We start from the raw sequence: 25,409 nt of genomic DNA, 5'->3' as shown, positions 1-25,409 counted from the left end.
TTGATTTTTTTTTTTCTTCAGGTTATTGTTTATTTATTCCTCAAATGGACTTAACTTCTCCCATAGTTTTATTCATTACATCTGATACATAAGCAACCCTTTTCTGCAGAATGATGCTTAGACTTTAAGCTATAACAGAGACCTAAACAATGTCGCTGGCAATATGCAATAGCTACCACGGGCAGTTTAAAACCTGGGGGAGGAAAATAATTTACAGACAGATACTTTTGAAACGAATACATAATTATCTCACTAGCATGTCATTGTACAACAAAGTCATGAGCATTTTATTTGTCCTTTGAACAGGTGAAACGTTTTGAATGGCACTCTTATCGATGAATTTTACAATAAACCAAGTTATCTTCTCAGATTTAGCTTTATTTACCCGCCATTTCATGGTAAAACCGGAAGTGCGAGTTCGTAAATTTGAAATCTCGATCCCGACTCAAATTTGACATCGGAAAGAATTTTTTAAAAAATTTTTTCTGAAAATTCAAAACCTTGAGCGGAGGGTTTGTAAAACTGAAAATAAAATAAATCCTGGACTTAAATATGTAACTAGATCATTAGCATATTAACCAGGAGCAAAGGATAAGATTTCATGCATTTCATTATATAATCATTAGAGCCCCACCCTAAAACAAGAACCCCTGACCCTGGGGCCATAAAATTCACAATTTTGGTAGAGGCACTCTTGCTCATCATAACTTTGTACTTAGTTATTTACTTAATACCCAGGAGCAGAGAAGAAGATTTTCAAAGAATTCATGTATTTTCACTGGAGGCTTTTATTTTATATTTTTTATTCTTTCAATTTTGCAGATTTTTTATTGATCTGGTCAATCGGTGTAATTTTATCTACAATACCGGAATAAAAGTCATAGTAAAGGTTCAATTATCTCTTACTTCACATCATCACCAATCTTTTTTCAACCAATGACCCTTGTTTAAAATATATACGCATGTATTACAGCAATTACCATCTTTTCAGCTGTCAAAATCATGTCGACTTTCGCAGGATGTAAAACGAAAGTAGAATGGTAGATGAATACCGATCCCAATCAGAATTAAGACAAAGAAAAACAGAAATAAAAACAAGAGGCCCATGGGCCACATCGCTGACCTGAGAAGCTTTGACCATTCTGTTTTTTACCCTTCCCCCTTGTAATACATAATGCATAATGCATCCCCATTCTACCCCACCGATCATAACTTAGACATTTTGAAATCTACACTACCCAAGGATCCTTCTGTGTGCACATAAGTTTCAGCTTTTCTGGCCCAGTGGGTAACTGGCTCTTGAGAAGAAGATTTTCAAAGTTTTTACCTTTATATTTTGATGTTAAACTTTGATTCCCCATTGTGGCCCCACCCTTCCCCAGGGGGTTGTGATTTTAACAATTTACAATTAATACACTACCCAAGGATGCTTCCACAGAAGTTTCAGCTTTTCTGGCCCAATGGTTCTTGAGAAGAAGATTTTCAAAGATTTTTCATATATATTTCTATATAAAACTTTGATTCCCCATTGTGGCCCCGCCCTTCCACCGGGGGTCATGATTTGAACAATCTACACTATACCAGGTTGCTTCCACATAAGTTTCAGCTTTTCTGGCCCAGTGGTTCTTGAGAAGAAGATTTTCAAAGATTTTTCCTATATATTTCTATGGAAAACTTTGATTCCCCACTGTAGCCCCGCCCTTCCCCCAGGGGTCATGATTTGAACAATTTAGAATCTACACTACCCCAGGATGCTTCCACACAAGTTTCAGCTTTTCTGGCCCAGTGGTTCTTGAGGAGAAGATTTTCAAAGAATTTTCCAATATATTCCTATGTAAAACTTTGATTCCCCATTGTGGCCCCGCCCTACCCACGGGGGTCATGATTTGTAAAATTTAAAATCTACACTACCCCAGGATGTTTCCACATGAGTTTCAGCTCTTCTGGCCCAGTGGTTCTTGAGAAGAAGATTTTTTAATGACCCCACCCTATTTTTGTCTTTTCTTGATTATCTCCCCTTGTGAGGGGAAAATGTGCCTTAATTTTAATAATTTAAATTCCCTTTCACCCAAGGATGCTTTGTACCAAGTTTGGTCAAAATTGGTCCAGTGGTTCTTGAGAAGAAGTCGAAAATGTTGAAGTTTACAGACGGACAGACAGACAAACAGCTAGACGGACAGACAGATGGACGGACAGACGGACGGACAAAATGTGATCAGAAAAGCTCACTTGAGCCTTCGGCTCAGGTGAGCTAAAAAAATCAAGGCAGGGGTATAAAATCGGGGCGGGCGGGGATGACAATCTAGGAATATTTTTATTATGGCCTAAAGGGAAAAAAAGTAAAAATAAAAAAATATATCTTCTTTAATCTATTTCTTGTTTTTAGAATTCAATGAGATCATCACTATTTTAACAAAAATAAAGTAAAAACTTTTACATTTAAATCCACATTTCAGAGTGTTCATGGCATTCTTAATTGACTTAATTTCAAAACAAACTTCACTTGCAGACAGAGGTGGTAATTCATCTAAATTTGACAGATAAAGATAATGCTTTGGATTTTCGTCAGGAGGAAAGCTAATTAATCCCAAGGGACTCATAGCAGCATTCAGTTTACAATGGGAACATCTTTAGCAGTTATCTCTCTTTGCCAATGCATTCTTATATAAAGTTAAGGAATCTACCCCACCACCCAGCTCCAAACCAAGGGACATAGAGAAACAAACTTAGCATCAAAATATGTCTTTCTGCCTATTGAACTACCATACCAAATTTGATCTTAATTGGGCAACCATTAAAAAAGTTATTAGGAGCAAGAGGCCCATGGGCCACATCGCTCACCTGAGCACTAAGGGTAGGAAAAAGTAGAAAATGGCTTTTTATTGTAAAGTTTAAATCCAAAAGTAGTCCCATGACCAATCATGGATTTGCATTTTTTTAGAAAATTATATTTAAAGAAGTTTCCTATATATATCTAAGTAAAACTTTGGTCAGCCATTTTCCGCTCTACCCCTGGGGGTCATGATTTGAACAAATTTGAATCTAAAATACTTGAGCATGCTTCCATATAAATATGATGAATTATGGCTTTGTCATTCTTGAGAAGAAGATTTTTATAGAATTTTCCTATATATTTCTATGTTAAACTTTGGTCGTCCATTTTGGCCCCGCCCTACCCCGGGGGTCATGATTTGAACAAACTTGAATCTACACTACCTGAACATGCTTCCATATAAATATGATGAACTATGGCTTTGTCATTCTTGGGCAGAAGATTTTTAAATAATTTTCCTTATTATTTCTATGTAAAACTTTGGTTGGCCATTTTGGCCCCGCCCTACCCCCAGGGGTCATGATTTGAAAAAACTTGAATCTACACTACCTGAGGATGTTTCCCCATAGGTTTCATCCATCCTGGCACAGTGTTTCTTAAGAAGAAGATTTTTAAAATATGCCACCAAATTTTCATTAATTCCCAATTATCTCCCCTTGAATGAGGGTGTGGCCCTTCATTTGAACAAACTTGAATCCTCTTCACCCAAGGATACTTTGTGGCAAGTTTGGTTGAAATTGGGATAGTGGTTCTTGAGAAGAAGTCGAAAATGTGAAAAGTTTACAGACAGACGGACAGCTAGACGGACGGACGGACGCCGGACAAAATTTGATCAGAAAAGCTCACTTGAGCCTTTGGCTCAGGTGAGCTAAAAAACAGAAAATTTGTGGATGGAAGAGTGACAGACGGACAGACAGAGTGATTACTATAGGGCACCCGCAAATCCTTGCGGGGCCCTAATTAAATAAATCATTACAACTTGAAATAAAATAAACAATTAGTAAAACTTTAGATCCACCCATGCTACTTCTAGTACACCTGTGTAAGGGTACATGATCATTAATACAATTTTATTGGTCTAAAATTTACCTCCAAATTCTGGACAACAGACAAAGACACTTTTCAGCTGACAATGCATGAGGCTACATGCCAAATGAATGTGAATTATTCTTAATTTAAAGATATTTGACTGTTTCAAAGAAACTGTAAGTATCATTATTTACTTTTTAAAATACATAACTTACAATCAAATACATTAATATTCATAATTTCTAAATTCTGAAATTAATAAACTGAACGAGATTTTTGGAGTGAGAGATTAAATTTATATTGCAGAGTCCAGATTTTTTTTACTTACTGTTTATAAATACTCTGCTGCATATTAAAGAAGATAGGAGTCAGCTTTGTTCCACAAATAGGTACCAATTTATATATTTTTGCAATACAGGTTTACTATTTTATTCTGAGAAAGTTCTGTAAATGTGATATTTAATAATAATTTCTATTCATTATACTGTCAACATAAAGAATCTATTGTCTACATGCATGTTTAATATCAGTTATACATGTATTTCATAGTATTTTATAACAAGAGGCCCATGGGCCACATCGCTCACCTGAGAAGCTTTGACCATTTTGTTCTTTACCAGTTTTCTCCCTTGTTATACATAATGCATCCCCACCCTACCCCACTGATCATAATTTAGACATTTTGAAACCTACACTACCCCATGATCCTTCCATGGGCACATATGTTTCAGCTTTTTTGGCCAAGTGGTTCCTGAGAAGAAGATTTTCAAAGATTTTTCCTATATATTTCTATGTAAAACTTTGATTCCCTATATATAATGGCCGCCCTTCCCCAGGGGGTCATGATTCCTACAATTTAGAATATACACTACCCCAGGATGCTTCCACATAAGCTTCACTTTTTCTGGCCCAGTGGTTCTTGAGAAGAAGATTTTCAAAGATTTTTCATATATATTTCTATATTAAACTTTGATTCCCCATTGTGGCCCCGCCCTTCCCCCTGGGGTCATGATTTGAACAATTTAGAATCAACACTAGAAAACTGACCAGTCAGCAAGGGCCCCGCCATGGGGTAGAATTAAAAGGGTGCAGCTTACAGAATGATTAAAAAATGTTCGAAGAATAAGCAACAGCAACTGTATTCTTAAAATTTCAAGATAATTCCTGAATATTCAAAAACCTGAAAATAATATCCTTGTATTTACATTAGGCAGTAAATAACAACTTAACATTGAATGTATATTTAAACAATTATGAAGCTTGTGTTATATAAAATGCCAGTCTTCAATGAATGCAAATATCATGAAGGCTTGACCTTAACTTCAAACAAACAGCAGTTGCAGACAAAGGTTTTAATTAATCTTAAAGTGACAGATAAAGAAAAGCCTACTAAATTTTCTGCAGCAGGCTAGATAATTAATCCCAAAGGATTAATTGTACCTCTCTCATCATTTTCTTCTAAATTTAAAATAAGAACTTTTTCAGTATTAATGATAGAATGGGGTTTTTATACAACTACATTAAAAATTAATAATATTCTTGAATTAATATATTAAAAAAAATGAAAAAAAGTGAAATAAAAAGTAAATCAAATAAACTTCTTTAATCTATTTCTTTTTTTTAGAATTCAATGAAATCATAACTATCAAACAAAAATAAATCATAAAAATTTATATTTAAATCCACATTACAGAGTGTTCATAGCATTCCAAATTGATTTAACTTCAAAACAAACTTCATTTGCAGACAGAGGTGGTAATTTAAATCTCAATGTGACAGATAAAGATAATGCTCTGGATTTTCTTCAGGAGGAAAGCTTATTAATCCCAAGGGACTCCTAGCAGCATTCAGTTTACAATGAGAACATCTTCAGCAATTATCTCTCTTTGCCAATGCATTCTTATATAAAGTTAAGGAATCTACCCCACCACCCCAGCTCCAAACCAGGGGACATAGAGAGCCAATCTTAGCATCAAAATGTGTATTTCTGCCTAATGAACTACCATACCAAATTTGTACTTGATTGGGCAACCATAAAAAAAGTTGCCCGTTCATTCTTATGCATAGTTAAGGAATCTACCCCACCACCCCAGCTCCAAACCAGAAGACATAGCGAACCAAACTTAGCATTGAAATATGTATTTCTGCCTACTGAACTACCATACCAAATTTGAACTTGATTGGGCAACCATAAAAAAAGTTATTAGAAAAAAACAGAAAATTTGTGGACGGAAGAGTGACAGACGGACAGACAGACAGACGGACAGACAGAGTGACTACTATAGGGCACCCGCAAATCCTTGCGGGGCCATAATTATACCAGGATGCCTCCACATAAGTTTCAGCTTGTCTGGCCCAGTGGTTCTTGAGAAGAAGATTTTCAAAGATTTTTCCTATATATTTCTATGTAAAACTTTGATTCCCAATTGTGGCCCCGCCCTTCCCCCGGGTGTCATGATGTGAACAATTTAGAATCTACACTATACCAGGATGCTTCCACATAAGTTTCAGCTTTTCTGGCCCAGTGGTTCTTGAGAAGAAGATTTTCAAAGATTTTTCCTATATATTTATATATAAAACTTTGATTCCCCATTGTGGCCCCGCCCTTCCCCCTGGGGTCATGATTTGAACAATTTAGAATATACACTACCCCAGGATGCTTCCACATACGTTTCAGCTTAACTGGCCCAGTGGTTCTTGAGAAGAAGATTTTTTAATGACCCAACCCTATTTTTGTCTTTTCTTGATTATCTCCCCTTGCGAGGGGATATGTCCCTTCATTTTAAGAATTTAAATTCCCCTTCACCAAATGATGCTTTGTACCAAGTTTGGTCAAAATTGGCCCAGTGGTTCTTGAAAAAAAGTCGAAAATGTAAAAAAGACAGACAGACAGACGGACGGACGGACGACGGACAAAATGTGATCAGAAAAGCTCACTTGAGCCTTCGGCTCAGGTGAGCTAAAAACTCTGGTTCAAGGGGAATAACTTGTGAATTCCTCAAATGCTATGTATTGATGTTTCATGAGTTGTTATAATGTGAAATTACTATTGTTATATATTGTGATTGAATATGTATTGTATTTTCACGGCTATAATTTCATAATATGATGACTCCCTGAATAAACCAATGTAAATGAACCCGCAGGTGTTTTGTATGTCAACAACCCCTGTTACAGAAGAGATTGTACAGTAATTTCCAAAGATTTTAGGAAAATTAGTCTCAATTTTGGCAACATTAGAGGAAGTTGTGTAATTGTCTAATTGACCTCTGAAATGTTATGTCTGTTGAGTCAATTAAAAGAAGTACATAAAGTTACAACTTTCTCAGCCTTACATCATCTTAAATCAGCAACAACCTCAAAATATTGATGCTTAATTGGCAAATCTGATAGGCATTCTATTTTTTAAGATTTAACTCAAATGGGTTATATATCTGTTTAGTAGTAAATAAGGAAAGTAAACCTAAACAAATTTTTTTTTCTTTAAAAACTTGTTTCCCTCATGCCCCTGACTGATAATACTTTTCTTTGAACCTGATATTCAGTAACCACATAAACTGATAATTAAATAATGTGAACTTTAATACCTAGAAGGATGGGCGACAACTACCTTACTATCGCATAAGCTCTTCTGATCTTCGACCAGTAGAGCTAATGAAGGAAAGAACAAATGAATGGTCAAGGAAAACAAGCTGTTTTTATCGATATATAGATGAAGTGTGACACTTAAAATTGCAAACAATATAAGCTGGACTAAAATTCATTAAATACCTGCAAGAATTTGTGTGGCAGGAGCACACACTTCCACAGTAAGATTTCCCCAAGGATTAATAACACAGTGGTACTCTAACCTCCCTAAACAAGTACTTTTAATGGCTGAGCAGTTCTTCCTGTTTGCAGCTTCCATTACTCCTGCATAATTCTTTGGACAATTGTCTACTACTGTTCTTGTGAGTTTTGAAGCTTCACAAAACTCTGTATCTTTAATCGATCCTTGACTAACATGTGTAGCCTCGCTCTGTAAAGTAACAATTCATGTAAACAAAAGTACAAGGCTCATCAATTTTAGAATTGCAGACCTGTTTACCCATACCTTTGTCTTTCTGTATTTTTTATAAGATTTGTCCTTGAGATTTTGCATTTGCCGGTAAGATTTCACTTTCCATCGAATTAACATATCTTAAAAGATAACAACCGCTTTTCTGATTACAAAAACATGGTTTACCAACATGGTCTATGTCATTTTATAATACCGTATAAGTCGAATTTTTAGCGAGGATTTAATTTTGCCATTATTAGCGAGTGTTCTGATGTCACTAAATATCGCTAAAAATTAATTGCGTTTTATTTGTAATAGCTTCTTTAATGTGCATTTTAAAATCGCTAAAATAAACCCTTGCCAAAAATAAATTACCAGTTTTTAATGACAAATCGCTAAATTTGCGTCTCGCTAAAATTTCCACTTATACGGTACCACATAGTTATGGCAACCCGACATCATTTACAGTATATGTTTAATTCTTTCTCTTAATTAGCAATTAAAAATAAAAAGTGTTAAACTAAGACAGATTATAACAAAAACTAACTGCTAAACTCCAAACAAACGTATTTCCGATTTTGTATTTTTAATTCATGATTGTAAAACATGAGACTTATTCTAAACTAAAAATCCGTACAAAATACAGCGAAATCATAAGAGTAAACAGGTCTGGAATTGGTATTTTTAACCTGTAAATAGATTGAAATGACATTTGCCTTTTAACACATTGTATTTAAATGTGAGTATAGTGGAGCCTCGTTTATCCGGATGCCTTGGTTTCTTGCCAATTTGTCCAAAAATGTGAAGCAACCGGATTAACCTGAATCAACAGTTAAACAAGACAAAATAACATAAAAAAATTCTGTTCCCATGAATAATTGTCCAGATACTGAAGCGTCATATCTGAAGGTCCACTGTTACATTATTACTGTAATAAGAGGGTTGTCCGGTAAAATCAAGGACAAAGTGTTTTGCTTGAAAAGTAATCAGCGCACTTAGCTGAAATTTTCAGTAAACATGGTAAATGTTTATCTATCATATTTAAGTGCATCATAATTTTTTTTGATAATATCTACATGATATAGCTGCAGAACTGTAGCTCTCTGCTTGAGAAAATTCGGACAGATAAAGCAGAGAGCTACAGATCCAAGCGTTGTAAAAACCTTCGATTTACGCCGACGATTTTTTGTCGCTCATTATGGGTATTTTTTCGTGTATTTTATACTTTCCCCAGTTTTAAAAATAATTTTAAATGGTATTTAATAATTAATCGTACATTCAACTTCAATTCCTGATCATTTACTTACCTCTCAACGCTAACAAATGGCTGTTTGTGGTTACGGACGTCGAAATGGAACTCTTTTAAACTGACATTACAAAACTGTATACAGGACTCTTTCGGACCGTTAAAAGGTTAACAAAGTATCAAGTATACGAGTTAAATATATGAATTATTTATAGGTTACCATTCTTAAAGCCATAGAAAGCTTAAACTACACGAAATAAATACCTAAAGTAGCGACAAAAAATCGTCGGCGTAAATCGAAGGTTTTTACAACGCTTGGAACTGTAGCTCTCTGCTTTATCTGTCCGAATTTTCTCAAGCAGAGAGATACAGTTCTGCAGCTATACATGATATAGACAAAAATAAAGATTTTATTATGCTGGAATATTAACAGGGTACAGTCCTACGGCGCATTGCCATGGTAAAAAAATCAAGATTATATCAAAGAATACATAGGTAATAATTCTGAATAAAATTTTAAAAAATATAAAAATTTGGATAAAAATTAGCCTGATTCGATTCCACAATCAATTTTTTCATCTTTTTAAAGATTTCAAGGTATTTTATTAATTGTTGGCAGTTTCCAGAGCATTCAAAATGGAAAAGTGGTATACACAACACACGAAAATAGTAACGTTTGATGACGTTATGGCGCATCAGAGAGCAATTCAGTTTGATTATATGCTAATTTTTAAAGCTGAACATGACTTGTTAATAGGCATACGCCATTTCTGATATCATTATCCACAATACTTAAATACTAATTCAACAAGAGGCCCAAGGGCCACATCGCTCACCTGAGCTCTGGCAATGTAAAACTAAAAGCAACCAGAAGTCTCTGTCGAGACTGAAGCTCTACTGATTTGTACTTATAACAAAGGAAGAGAAAAGTACTTAAGCAGTTGGGAATTGAAACTTTTCAACAGCAATAAATAGAATAATGATCCTTGATTAAGTCTCTTTATGTCCTTAGTGTAGTCTACTTGCATGCCATTATATTATAATCAGAGTAAAACTGTATTTCGAGTAGCATTTTGAGAGTAATTAACAGAAATTTCTATTTTTAGTAACCGTGGCAACATCGTTCATAAAAGTGAAAAACTGATACACAGAATTATGTACCTAAGTGTAGTCTATTTGTGTGCCAAGTTATATTGAAATCAGACCAAAACTTTAGGAGGTCTAGCATTTTGAAAGAATTTCACAGAAATTTCTATTTTCAGTAAGGCCAAAAAAAATAATAGTCTTGTTTCCTGCTACCAGCCTAAAAAAAATAGGGTAGGTAGGTAGGAAAATTATTTTATTTTTTTATTTATTTTTTTTTTTTTTCCGACGGCATTTTTTGGATATGAACTGAATACATGATCAAATTAAACATATCACAAGTCACTCAATATAATCTTTTACAATTAAATTTTATATCTTGATGCACAACTCAAGTGGTATTTTATAATATACAGTACACTGTGTAGAAAGCTCTTTTAGTTTTCTCAGAATTTTTTTTCAGTTATGGAACATGAAGGTATTTGTCAAGTAGATAATCAAACAATCATTCAGGGTTCGACACTAACGGTAGCCCGCTGGCCCGGGACAACTGAATATTGAGGTCGGGCTACTAAACATGCCTTTAAACTTGCCCTGCAGGGCTACTACTAAAAGAAGTTTACCAAATACTCACTCAGAGCAACAAAATTAATCATCAATTAAACACAAAGTACCTAATAATTATTAAAAATATTTTAAACATGTTTTATCATCGTAATTATTATTTTTGTATGTCAAAATGTAAACTTTAAAGGTGATTCGAAATACCCTAAATGATTATAAATGTAGACTTTTTCAACAGTTAAAAGTCTTAGGTACAATCATAAAGTGACATATAATTTTCAGGCACGTAGCATCGTTTTTGAAAGTGGGGGGGGGGGGGGCCAACCTGAGAAATTTTTTTTTACTTACCTGAAAAAGTTGACAAGCAAAAAAAAAAAAAAAAAAAAAAAAAGCGCGAAACTTTAAAAGCTGCCCAAACTGGAAAATCCTATTTCGTGGGGGTGGGGGGTGGGGGGAGTAGTTGCCAACTTTTTCAAAGCAAACTTACTATCACTTCCAATTTTTTCCTTACAATCCTTGCTATCACTATACTATGGTTATAAGTGGGGGGGGGGGGGGGGGGGGGGGGGGTAATCATCCTATCAATGAACATTTACTATAGTAAAGGTTATGTTGGGGAAAAAAGTGGGGGGGGGGGCCAGGCCCCTCTGATACTATGTCCCTGATTTTTACCCAAAATACAGCAAGAATGCCGGATTTTGCATCTCTATTTTAAAAATTTCCCGGGGGAGACCCCCTGTACCCCCACCGGCAGGAGGGGGAAACCCCCTCCTGCACCTACCCCCCTTGTCGCTTCGCGACTCCGCCACCAGCCTTCGGCTGCTGGACAACTAATACATGAACAGGGCTAGTTGAAATTAGAAATGGCTAGCCCTGCTGACAACTATGGTTTTAAAGTTAGTGTCGATCCCTGTCATTCCTTTAAAAACTCAGTGATTAGGACCATATGTGTTACAGAAACCATGAACTTTGTTAGATTACACTGTACATGTATTTGATTTCTGAGCAGGTTAATTTTATCGTTGTTAACTATTTGAAATCTAAAACAAAAAAAAAAAAACAAACAAACAAAGATGATGAATCTGAATACATGTACATTTGTAATTTAAGTGAAATATTTTACTGAACAGGAACTAAATCAAGAACAAATGTTTATTGAAATTTCTTTTTTAAAAAGTGGAAAATAGTATTTTGTTTACATTAAACAATATAGGACTATTGAAACAGAATGGGAATTAATTTTTTTAATAAAGTCCATGCAATGGGTATTTTACTGATATTAGTCCCACCTTTCATTTAATATATGTATGTATTTATTTCTTAAAATTAGTTTTAGTTAGTTAAAATTGCAACTAGTTGTAAAAGTAATTATCCAGAAGTTAGACATGTATTTATGGTGATAATTGCGTTTAAAGATTGACTAGACTAATTATGTTTTCCTTTACTTTAAGAGTGCAACGATAAACCATTTGTCGGTATACCGCGATTTATTTTTCCACGGTTCGGTTCATGATACATGAAACATACCATGGTTCGGTTCAATCGGTCCGTAATTACAGTCCCTGAAACGTTCTACTTTCCCACCTGAACGGTGAACGAACGCTGAACGAACGGTGAATGAACGCAGAGCGAACGGTGAGTGAACGATGACTAATTATGTTTTCCTTTACTTTAAGAGTGCAACGATAAACCATTTGTCGGTATACCACGATTTATTTTTCCACGGTTCGGTTCATGATACATGAAACATACCATGGTTCGGTTCAATCGGTCCGTAATTACAGTCCCTGAAACGTTCTACTTTCCCACCTGAACGGTGAACGAACGCTGAACGAACGGTGAATGAACGCAGAGCGAACGGTGAGTGAACGATGTGCGAACGGTGAACGCAACTTGGTGAACGGTGAGTGAACGCAGAACGCGAATGGAGCGCGAACGCGAGCGCAAAGTGAACGGTGAACGAACGGTGAACGCAAGATGAACGATTTATTCAGAATGCCTTTGGTCTTTTCCTTGCATTGAAATTGTTCTTTTATTCTATAATTCAAATGTCATAAATAAATATAAATAAACAATAGATAAATAAAAGAGAAATAAATAGATAAATAAATTAATAAATAATAAAAATAAAATTCTGCACAAACGTTTGTTTAAATCGATATTTTAATAACATGATTTTAATCGCCGTCAAACGTGTAATTGTTACCGTGTGTAGTTAAAAAATAAATTAATTTTATATAGTAAATAATTATGCTTATTCTTTAAACTAATAAAATAATGTGGACTTTAGAAGATGAAACTACTACTGAGATAAACAATAGATAAATAAATAAAGAAAGAAAGAAATCAATTAATCAATTTATAAATAATTAAATAAAAACATTTTTTTCTGCACATACCTATGTTTAAATCGATATTTTAAGATCGAACATGATTTTAATCGCGGTCAAACGTGTATTTGTTACCGCGTGTAGTTAAAAAATAAATTAATCTACTTATATAGTAAATAGTTATGCTTATTCTTTTCACTTGTAAAATAATGTGGACTTCTGAAGATAAAACTACTACTTATAGATTGAATTAATTACAACCGTACATGTATTTCCGCGCCAAAGCTATTCTGAGTAAAATAACGGATTTTTTTTAAAATTCACAATTATCTGTTGACTTTGACTGTTATCGTACTCCATAAAAATTCTCGTTTCATTTAAATTCTACTGCAAAATATTCTATATTTATGTGCCTTTTTATTCTTTTATGACGATTATTTTAGCTAACTTCTTCATGTATCTGTATACATTTCCCAGCCGTGATTATACTCGGTCAAGATATTGGAAAGAGGCATTCAAATTATTTGTAATACATGTGTAGATTAAATTAAATAAACTAAATAAGTAATGTGTTGTCATAATTTTTATTGAACAGAGATATGTACGAGAGAGAGAGAGAGAGAGTAAGAGAGAGAGAGATAACCCCCTCGATACTCAGATATATGTTGTATCAAATAAAAATTCTTATTATTTTTCCTAAATATTCCAAGCAATAAAGGTTCTTTTTTTTAGATTAACAAATCCATTTGAAAGTAATCATTGGCTTTTATTTTCCATCATCAAGTTCACACAGTTCACAGGAAGTCCATGCTACATTTGTAGTAGCGTGCTTGTGCTGTCAATCAAAATAATTTGACACAGTGGGGGTGTGGAAATCCCGTTTCACCGAACATGCCGAAGGCAAAGAGTCACTTAGTATTCCAAGAAATTTTAATATTTTTCCCTATCATTTCTAGATCTGATTTTTGCATTCCTGCAGAAAAAAAATAATTCGAATATATACTTGGAAGGATTAAGTTTTAAATTGAATATGAAACATATTCCCTGCCAATTTAAAATACTACTGTCGGCACAAGTTTATACTAAAATACTATTGTTTAATGACTCTTTGATGTTGGTTTTAAAACGAATTTCATGTGTTACAATAAAAATTAAATATTAATTAAAAATATACTGTAAAAACTCAATAAGAATTTTATTTCGGGGAAATGGCACCGGAGGGGGGGGGGGGGGTGTCTTAATTATACTGAATGGCAAAACAAGTATTTTTAAACATAAGTTTAGGTACGGTGAAGGAAGGAATTTTCCTTCTCTAATAATAGACTATTTTAAACAGTTGGTCTTTTATAAAATTTAAAACCACACCATCAATTTAATTATCTCTAAAGATCTTTAATTAACTGAATATTTGCAGTACCGTTCATAATTCTCAAACCTACATGTAGTTTAAATACGTGTTACTGAAGAAATAATTATTTTTATGTATTCTTGTCCTTAAAAAGACTTTGATTAATTATTATACATCCATTAATAATTTGTCCTCTTTAAAATTACATCAAATTGATGCCGTGCGTGAAGCATTTGTACATTGCCCTTTTTTGAAGTTAATATTTTAGCATTGTTCTACATACATGTAGGTACTTAATGTATTAATTATTTTCCAGGGAAAATTCATGAAATAAGTAACAGCTGAGTTATAATTATAGAAATATAAATATCATAGATAATTTTTGCAATGAAATAATTATTCTTCAAACACGATATCTAAGTTACTTAACTAAAAAACATGTAAATCCTTACCATCAAAATGATAAGTCCTTTCACTTCGGAGTTCCGAATGACAATGAAGACTGAACGATAAGTGAACGGTGAACGCAAGGTGAACGCAAAGTAAACAGAACGAAGAGCGAACGGTGAACGTTTTGTGAACGGTGAACACGAGCGCACGGTGAACGGTGAACGCAATACTGTGAACGAAGAGCGAACGGTGAAAGCACGCTGAGCGAACGGTGAACGAACGCTGAACGAACGGTGAGCGAATGGAAAAATGGGAAAGTAGAACGTTTCAGGGACTGTATCCGATTCGTCCGTTTTGGTTCGTCATTTACAATTTCAAAATGGCTTCCGCCCAAAACATGAGGTCAATGAAACTGCAGAAACGGCAAATAAACTTGTTTCCAGTCTCATATTTAAGGGGCCGAAGGATGTTATCACTTTCCTAGTGTAAGCGTAATGAGCATTTGATAAAACTTTTGAGTTTTAAGCATATGATGACAACCGTCTGACTTTTTAACCCAATATATGGGTACATCCCACTAATTATTTTTAGAATCGGTAGGAGAAGAAAGTAGTGCAGAAAAAATTACAAGTTCCTTAAATTGCAGACTTGCATAAAAAAAATTGGGCAGGTGTACTGAACTGAGCCTCACACTTGTTGATAAAGAGCATCTTTCCTACCAAAAAAGCTTTGAAAATGTAATTTATCAAGAAGATCAGCCGAATTATTTTGTGTATTATAACGCCAGCGAGAATTCTGAAATTCCCCTACTTTCACTTTCATTTTTAGAGGTTCCCGCAGACAGACGCATTTTGCCGGAAAACGAATCTGACATGCCAACTCGAGATTTTAACCAAGGAAAGACAAGTTGATGTGCTTTGATTTGAGGGGTCACTCACTACCGAACGAAAATTAGGGACATCGCTATGAGAAGAAATGTTAACATTGTCGCCTATGGGAAAAAAATTAGTGGACTGTACCCATATCATGTATCGCAATACGTATCGAACCGTGAACTGAATACCGGTGATACGTATCGTATCATGGGGTAGTCGTATCGTTGCACAACTACTTTACTTGCAATATTACCGTTTCCTGGTATTAGTCTAACCCCATATTTAATCATGGCGGTAAAAGTATCTACAAGACACGGGATCCTTCCATGTTTTCAACATTCATCACTACTTTTATGCTCTTTGCATTGGATTTGGTATTAAAATTAAAGTATGACAATTTCATTTTTTGTTAGCGATGTCGGCGACATTTATTTTATAATCGATGAGTAGCATCAAAGAGCTTCTAACAACTGACAATCGATCACTAGCAAAGATATCATTTAAAGTGGTAGTACTCGAAAAGGTTGTTATTACGCTTGTTTTTGTGTCCTTGTAGCGACACCGTTCCAAAATAAGAGAGCACATGAGGCTGGCCTCTTCCAAAGGCCGCCGCCATTTTGTTTTGTATTTATAACAGGGGAACTGAAAACGGTGACAGAACGACAAATTCCGGAAATATTTCGATTTTTATTTCGAATCGAAAAAAAAAACTTTAGGGTCGGCCCCCAAAAATAGGGTTGGTCGGGTAGCAGGAAACAAGACTTTTTTTGGGGGGGGCCTAACCACAGCAACACCGTACATCTAAATCAAAAACCGTTACACAGAATTATGTTTCTTAGTGTAGTCTACTTGTGTGCCAAGTTATATTGAAATCAGACCAAAACTGTAGGAGGAGTAAGTATTTTGAAAGAATTTCACAGAAATTTCTATTTTTAGAACCACGTCAACACCAATCATCAAAATCCGATACACAGAATTATGTACCTTAGTGTAGTCAACTTGTGTGCCAAGTTATATTGAAATCAGACCAAAACTGTAGGAGGAGTAGCATTTTGAAAGAATTTCACAGAAATTTCTATTTTTAGAACCACGTCAACACTGTTTATCAAATTCAAAAACCGATACAAAGATTTATGTACCTTAGTCATGTTAGTGTAGTCTACTTGTGTGCCAAGTTATATTGAAATCAGACAGTAGGAGAAGTTACATTTTGAGAAATTGTTTGCAGACAGACAGATGGACAGACAGACAGACAGCTAGACAGACGGATGACGGACCCATTACTATCGCATAAGCTCTTCTGGTCTCTGACCAGTAGAGCTAATCAAAGTACTGAAAGTACTCATGGGAGTTGAACATTGTTATCTGAAAGATCTCACAAGAAGTATAGAAACATCTTCATGCATTCAGATTCAAGTCAGCTAGAACTGATTTGTTAGAGATAAAACGAAACATTAAAAATGATTTCTATTGCATTTAAATAGCAAAGATCATCATGACATGGGACTGCTCTTAAATTAGCTGCAGAATTGTAGCTCTCGGAAAAAAAGATTTTGACAGACCGGAGAGCTACAGTGCCATCCATTGAAAAAACTGTATATTAATTGCGCATGAACAGTTAAGTTTAGTTCTGGATTAGTTCTTTCTAATTCTTACCTCAACAATTTGACCAACCCAAACAAACAACCCCCATCACCAAAAAAATAATTTTTTCAAACTCAAAAATACTTTTTTGTTGTTAGGTTTTAAAGTTCTTTCAGTACCATTTATTACTAAAACTCAAACACTACCCTTATATTTCTGAAACATTTGAATGAAAACGCCTCCTACTCTCTTTAGAATGTGTACAAGATATTTGGTCCCAAGAAACAAACACTCTTTATATTCGATGTTACCATCATCAGACACTAGATTGTCATTTTTCTTCCTCTGATCAAAACAAGTATTTGCTATTCTCTTTTGGGTATGAATGTTTCTTTTCGGACACATTAATTAATTTTTTATAGAACTCCATGCTTATCTATTTTATCAAATGTATCTATCTTTATAACTTAATCATCAAATTTTGTTATTCCATAATTTAAAATTTCATTTCAAGTAAGGCTATCTATATAGAAGTAAGTATGTCTGAATACTTTACATTTTGTTTGTTTTACGTTCGATAATTTTTCAATCATATTGAAACACTACCACTTGCCGATGAAGCTAGCTACATGTAAGTCTACAAAATTTTACCTATACACAGCTCTTAAAAACACTGAGTAGTGAGGGATCGTTTTGTGCAAGGATTTCGGTTTATATGGTCTCATCAGAAGAGTTTATGTCCAGAAGCATCCCACAGGATTCAAACCTGCGACGTAAGGATCAATTAATTGAATAATTCCTTACGTTGAATTTCTAGAGGAAACTATTTTAACAACTGCGTTACGCAAGTGAGACTTTAAGTTTCTGATTTTGATTTGATTCAAATGTAATTAAAAATTAGACATAGTTTAACAAGCTACTACAAGAAAAAAAAATTGTTGTAATCATGAGGAACAATCTTTCTCAGAGATCGATCATTGGGATTATTATACCATTGTGTCCGTGCATAAGCATGTATTCATTAATCTTAACTGTTTTAATTATATAATAAAATCAAATGATACATTTTATAAAATAATACTGCAATACAAGTACACACACATTCTTCAAGTTCAGATTTGGTGTGGTACACGTGATCAACTGAATGCTGATAAATTCATGAAATTAAGGATGCAAAATTAATGTCATTTGAAATTGTGTGATCGAATATCAACAAACTTTAACGCTATTATTTTTTCCCTCTACTAACATAAAAAAAATGAGTTGCATGTATCTGGTCTGACAAAAATTTTCCAGTCTAACAGATCATTTTACTTGTCAGAACAAATAATTATTTTCCGCAGTATTTTTTTTTTTTAAAAGAAACGTTGTTCTGTCTCTTTATTGCTGAAACAAATTGAAAGAAGATGGGTTAAACCTTTCCCTACATCTTTGTAAACTTATGTCTCTATATTTAGACAATGATGTCATTGTCAAACCAGTTAGACCAGTTGTTGCTCCTTGACCAATGACCTAACACTTTTGGTAATGAAGCGTAGTGGAGTCAGCCGAGGATTGCCGAATGATAAATGACGGAAAACTGGGACTTTTTTCATACGGAAATCAAAATTTATGCATCATTTCTCAAGAAAGATGACAAAAATATGCTATTCAAATTAAGTTAAATAAAATTTTATTTCATTTACTTGCAAATCATTTATGAAAATTTAGATTAAATCAGAAAAATGAGATGGACTATTTTTATTGCGGAAGTTTCTTCAAGTTTATATAGACTGGTACCAGTTTGTATTGAATATCACAGGGGAGTAAATTGGGCAACACAGAAACACCACGACGGCCGCTATATAATTCATTGTAAAATTACTGCGCTAGAAACCGTGTGACAGCCTAGGGAGTCTGAACATAGTTCAACTCCCAAAAATCAGTTAAGTATAGAAAAAAAATTAAATATCAAAGTGGGTTCAAGTGGGGTCATGATTTGAAAAAACTTGAAACTACACCACATGAGGATGCTTCCATGTAACTATGACCTATGATGGCTTTGCTGTTCTTGAGAAGATTTTTAAACATTTTACCTATGTATTCCTATTTTGAACTTTGACACCCCCTCCCATTGTTGCCCCATCCTACCTCTGGGGGTCATGATTTGAACAAACTTAAATCTACACTGCCTGAGGATGCTTCTACATATGTTTCATGTTTCCTGGCCCAGTGGTTCTGGAGAAAAAGATTTTTAAAGATATTCTTTATGTATTCCTATTTTAAACTTTGACATCTCCATCATGGCCCTACCCTACCCCTGGTGGTCATGATTTGAACAAAATTGAATCTACACTACATGTGGATGCTGCCACATGAGTTTCATTTTTCCTGGCCTAGTGGTTCTGGAGAAGAAGATTTTAAAACATGTTAAAGATATTCCTTATGTATTCCTATGTTAAATTTACCCCATCCCACCCATTGTGGCCCTGCCCTACCCCCGGGGGTCATGATTTGAACAATCTTGAATCTACACTACCAGAAGATGCTTCCACATGTGTTTCATCTTTCCTGATCCAGTGGGTCTTGAGAAGAAGATTTTTAAAGATATTCCCTATGTATTCCGATGTTAAACTTTGACCCCCCATTGTGGCCCAATCCTACCCCCGGGGGTCATGATTTGGACAAAATTGAATCTACACTACCTGAGGATGCTTCCACATGAGTTTCATCTTTCCTGGCACAGTGGTTCTGGAGAAGAAAATTTTTAAATCATGCAATTAATTTTTCATTAATTCATAATTATCTCCCCCTTTAGGCTTGGCCCTTCATTTGAACAAACTTGAATCTCCTACACCCAAGGATACTTTGTAGCAAGTTTGGTTGAAATTTGCCCAGTGATTCTTGAGAAGAAGATGAAAATTGTGAAAAGATTATGACGACAACAACAAGACAACAGACAAATTTTGATCAGAATAGCTCACTAGAGCCTTCGGCGTCAGGTGAGCTAAAATTATTAAAAACATCACCAGATGCTTAGTATTCAAATGAAATGGGAATTTCCTTAGCGAAGTATTGTTGATATAGTCCCGGGGTAGTAAAAAACATACACACAAACTGCTACTGTAATAGCAAAAGACGCTGTCACTGTCAACCATTGAAATAAGATTCCATATTAGTTGATTGATCTTGACAATACTGTCCGTAACTCAGACTTTAAACTTACTAGTAAATAAATCTTGAGAAGATTGCATGTGTGTGCCAGATTGGTTCCTCAACTATTTATGTAGACTCAAGTAAGCGAATTGATGGAATTTCTTAATTAAAGTTGGACTTGTCCAACTTTATTTTTAGCAAAGATGAAACGTGACGCTGTTTTAGACACTCTGACGTTATCATCCATGCACCATAGGGCAATGCAATACATGACATAAAATTTCACAATTTGTTTCTATTCAAAATTTGCTATGCATATTTGTAATATATGTACTAAATAGTGTTTAAAATTTCAGAACGCAGTGATGATTATTTTTCACACTAGACATCTTGTCTAGAGTTTTACCGGACAACCATTGTACTTTTAGTTCAATTCTGGCATTATAGTGTTTTCAGCCATTTTGAGCCATTTATACTTGCCATTTTCATTAATAATATCATGGATAAAGAAATACAGCAAATAGGGAACTTTATGGAATTATCATCAGCCATGTTTTTCTTTCTGAAAATTAAAATTGGAAATAAATCATATGTATCCAATTATATTCTATACAAATTTTCCATTCTAATATTCATGAAAAACTATTCATTTGTGAATGTTCGAATATAGATCCATTTCAGCTCTATCAATCATCATGGACATAGCCCTAAAACTTTCAGAACTTTGATTGCAATTGCACAGAAAAAGACATTTCTTCAAGAGCTATTTTTTCATGAATTGTTTTTAGTTGAGAATGACTAGTTCAAAGTTGAAAATGATCATGTGCTGCATCAAAATGAGATTTTCTGCACACCCTAAGAAAAATGTTTTTTTATAGAAATAAATTGATTTGGTAGCTACAAAAAGCTACTTCAGGTAGGTAAATAAAGCTATAAAGATAAATCAAGCTACATAGCTAATTCTAGTGATTGTACCAGACCTGTTTTGTCTTCTTACTCTATCTTAGATAGAATGTTCTATCGTTAAAATGATAAATGTCCTACGGACCCGGTTTAACGAGGGCTAGTACCGAGACACAGTTAGATTATTCTAACTAACTCTATCTGGTCTCCTTCTAGATAGAATGTTCTATCGTTAAAATGATATTGTCCTACGGACCCGGTTTAACGATAGAATTTGTTCCGTGTATTCGTAATGTAGCAAAAGAAACACGGGCGATAACTCGCATAGTGCTTTTACTAGGAACAATCTAGAGAGTTCCGAATGTAAACTGAATCGAGAGAAAAACGTTCAGAAAAATTAATTGGATTTTCGTATTTATATGGATTATTTTTTGGGATAAAAGGCATAAGCAATCTCAAAAAGGTTTGTTTTGATTATTTGGATAGTTATTTCCAGTGCAAATCATTTTATATTCTTCAAAATCGTTTCGGAGCGGATCCGCTCCAATTTGCTACATTACAAGTATATGGGACGTATTCTAACTGTGGTGAGGGCTTGTACGGAGACACAGTTAGATTATTCTAACTAGTCTCCTTCATCAAGCTGAAGAGCTACAAAGTTTGGGTTTGCACATGTTTTAGTAACATGATTAAAAGAAACTTTGTTTTGTTTGTTTGTTTTTTATTCGGTAAAATTATTGTACTTGTTAGGAAAATTTGTAATAGAATGCTTACCGATGGAAATCCTCCAAATCGAAAGTACGTATGTTTTGCTAGGATATCCGGTCAATATCTTCGGATCTTGTGCGAGGTATGAGCCATCCGAGGAGCTCCGGGAGGACGTACTGCGCCATCTAGTAACAGATTGCATGAGAAAGCGAAAGGAGATAACTCCATCACTCTTATATTTCTAAATCTCTCATCACCCTATTATCTCTTTACATCTTACAGTTTTGTTCTGTCCCGGATTTAAGTCCATGGCTAGTGAATAATTCCTCAAAACCAGGCATGTCTTCACAAAATATCCACGTTGCAGTATAAAACCATTCACAGTGATAACGTTATCGGATACGTACATTATCAAGGAACTATGTAAAAGCCTAATCACTGCAATATAACGGACATTTCCTCTTTTAACTCATTAAAAATCCAGTAAATCTACAGAAGCTAACAACCATTGCTTTTGAAATACATGTATGAGGTATTGTGTGTACACATAGCCAAGACCCTCGTATCACCCATGCCTTCCTTCCTAAGTCCGCCGCACATATATAGTTCCCGTTACTCATGAATAACATTAAAAATTAAATGCGATGTCACATCAACAAAATCGTTGGTGTTGGTAAACAACACTGATTTCGACACGACAAGCAATTGTATTTTGTATTGTAGTTAAACTTGTATATAAGTAACTATGTCCTGTGGTCACAGTATGCCAGGCGGAAGAATTTGAGGCAACATTAGTTAATGTTTTACTGATAAGTCGGGCCAAAACAATGTCGGACTATAACAAACTCAGACTATAACAAACTCGGACTACACAAAGCCGGACCATAACAATCTCGGACTATAACAAACTCGGACCATAGACTAAATTTACTATATTTTAATATAATTATGTTTATTAATTAATTAAGTTATACATTTGTAACGTGCAACGCAGCCGAGCTTGGTGTGTGTGGTGATAGGCCTACGTCTTGTATCACCGAGGCGTTACACTTGGGTTTGTTAACCTGTTAACTCAGGTTTTTGTTGACCAAATAAAATTACAATCAAATATATATCGATACAAATACAATACAAATATAAACGGTTTCTTCTTGATTGGACAACCACTAACTGTGGTCAACGGGTGTCTCCCGTAAGTAGATTTCTTCGTATCCTGCCACTCCACAATAGTACTGCCTCTTGGCACTTCCCCCACCTTTATCCGTGGTCATCTTCGCTAGCCAAGGGTGACGATCCGCTCCTCTCCTCTTTTCACCCTTGGCAGATTGAGTAAGACCAATTACGCATTTCATTGGTTACAGCCAGAGCAACCCTCACCAATCACGGTGCGTCTTACAAATCACCACGTGTTGTTAGAAAATGTAAACAAAAATGGCGTCGGAAGACGTGTGCAGGATTTGTCCTGACTTCCTACCCAAGAGACATCGGCGAACAATTTTTGGAGGGTACTACTAAACAGAGAACCCTAGAGAACTCTAGAGAACCTAAGAGAACCCTAATGATATTTAATTAATATGTTTTACGGCGTGACCGTTGAGGCGAGCGCAGTTATACCATCAAAACACTTGAAAAATTGATCAACCACTTCAAACATCAAGTCGCACGAGACATCTCGACTAGCTTTGACGTCACATGACGTCACGGAGCTCGTCGGAGCTTACGGAAACGGCCGAGCGTCTGTTTTAAACTATAGATCTAGCACAATTTTGGTCGAAAAACATTGCAGAGTTATTTTTTGTTTCTTTGAAAGATTTCAAACTGAAAGCTTTTTATGCTTTACGTTATTGTTTATTTATTTATCTATTTCACGGAAGCAACCGACATAACTTAATTAGCATACCGTCAAAATTCGTAAGTTTCCGGTGACGTCATTTGTATCATTTCCGAAGGGCAAGGTGAAAGCCGGTGTTGTGGCATGGGGGTATTTTTTTGAATAAGGTAAGGCAAAATCATTTCGTTAAGATTTCGGTAAGAAACAATGTTCCTTTATTTTTTTTACTATTTTTGATTTATTTGCGCAAAGGACATTGGGTAGTGCAGGAATTCTGGGAATGTTGCACAGAGAAATTTGGCTGACGTATGTACAGATTTCAATCCGAATTTCCTCTGTTCATACACGTTAGTCTATTGAGCTCGCTTCGCGAGCGTCGCTTCGCGACGCTCGCTGCGCTCGCTATTAGTCTATTGAGCTCGCTTCGCGAGCGTCGCTTCGCGACGCTCGCTGCGCTCGCTATTAATTGTCTGTAAATGAAATGTTTATATTTTAAATAACAAATATATCATGCTAAAGCAAAATTTAATTGAAAAATGTATTATAGACTGGCTTGCCTGTCTGATATCCGATATACAGTCTTTTCCTGCGCACGGTAAAGACAGGCAATGCCAGTCTAACGTTTGGAAAATTTGGGATTGAAATTGCAGATCGTAATTCATTTTCAATCTGTGGTGCCCCATTCCGGAAATACGTTTTCCGTTTTTGTTAGGTTCTTTTGGTTCACATTGTCGAATTCTGGCAAGCTCCAGACAGCTCAGTATTACGTTACACTACAACTCCATATCATCGCTGCCACAGGCCTTTTTGATATGACCCGGTGACCCCATGACACGCGGGTTATCTGACGTCATAAGACGTTCAACTCGAAAATGGATTCGACAGGAACGACACCTGTCAAGAGGTATTTGAAGTGTTTTTTGTGTTTTTCATCCCCGAAAATTTTATTTTCCTTAAAGGGGAGGAAATTCAACGACAGTAGCATCCCTGACGAGATGATAGACGATATTGTTGGGCCAAAGACAGTCGAGAAGTTGAAAGAAGCAGAGGCATCGGTAAGAGCAATAATTATAGTGTTTAAATTAATTGGAAAAGTTTTAATGCATTTGTGTCATTTTTATTTTTATGTAAAATCATTTCAGTTTAATGTGCTATATATATATATATATATATATATATATATATATATATATATATATATATATATATATATATATATTTGCTGAACTGGTCTTCCTTCTGGGAAACTAACTTTTATTGACCAACGGTGCTTGGGGCACCTGTAAACTTTGTTTACAATATTATATGTACAAGTTAGTTAGTTCTGTTTATCCGGAAGTAGCCTTGTTAAAATCAGTAACCGATGTAATTGTAATTTAGTTGTAAAAAAGAAGATACGTTTCAATGACTGTAGTGAATACTGTCTTATAATTGCTTTAACTTTTGAAGTTATACATACTATACGTAACTGACTGCCTATAATGAGTTAAGTGAACGACAGCTCTGGGTAG

General features: G+C 34.9%; 1 protein-coding gene across 2 annotated transcripts in view; it reads right to left on the bottom strand.

The window, feature by feature from the left end:
• Window positions 1-7,938, bottom strand: part of LOC134248293 (uncharacterized) — a 43,643-nt gene extending 35,705 nt beyond the window's left edge. For both annotated transcript variants that reach the window (XM_062730704.1, XM_062730703.1), the window contains exon 1: window positions 7,634-7,938. In XM_062730704.1, coding sequence (XP_062586688.1) covers window positions 7,634-7,769 — 136 coding nt within the window. In that variant the 5' untranslated portion in view covers window positions 7,770-7,938. The remainder of the gene's footprint in view (window positions 1-7,633) is intronic.
• Between the last annotated feature and the right edge of the window lie 17,471 nt (window positions 7,939-25,409).

Source organism: Saccostrea cucullata, unplaced genomic scaffold (assembly GCF_032062105.1).
Source record: "Saccostrea cucullata isolate Sc308-1 unplaced genomic scaffold, CSIRO_AGI_Scuc_v1 ctg1960, whole genome shotgun sequence".
In the NCBI taxonomy this organism is placed as follows: domain Eukaryota; kingdom Metazoa; phylum Mollusca; class Bivalvia; order Ostreida; family Ostreidae; genus Saccostrea; species Saccostrea cuccullata.
This window is presented reverse-complemented; position numbering and strand designations above follow the sequence as displayed.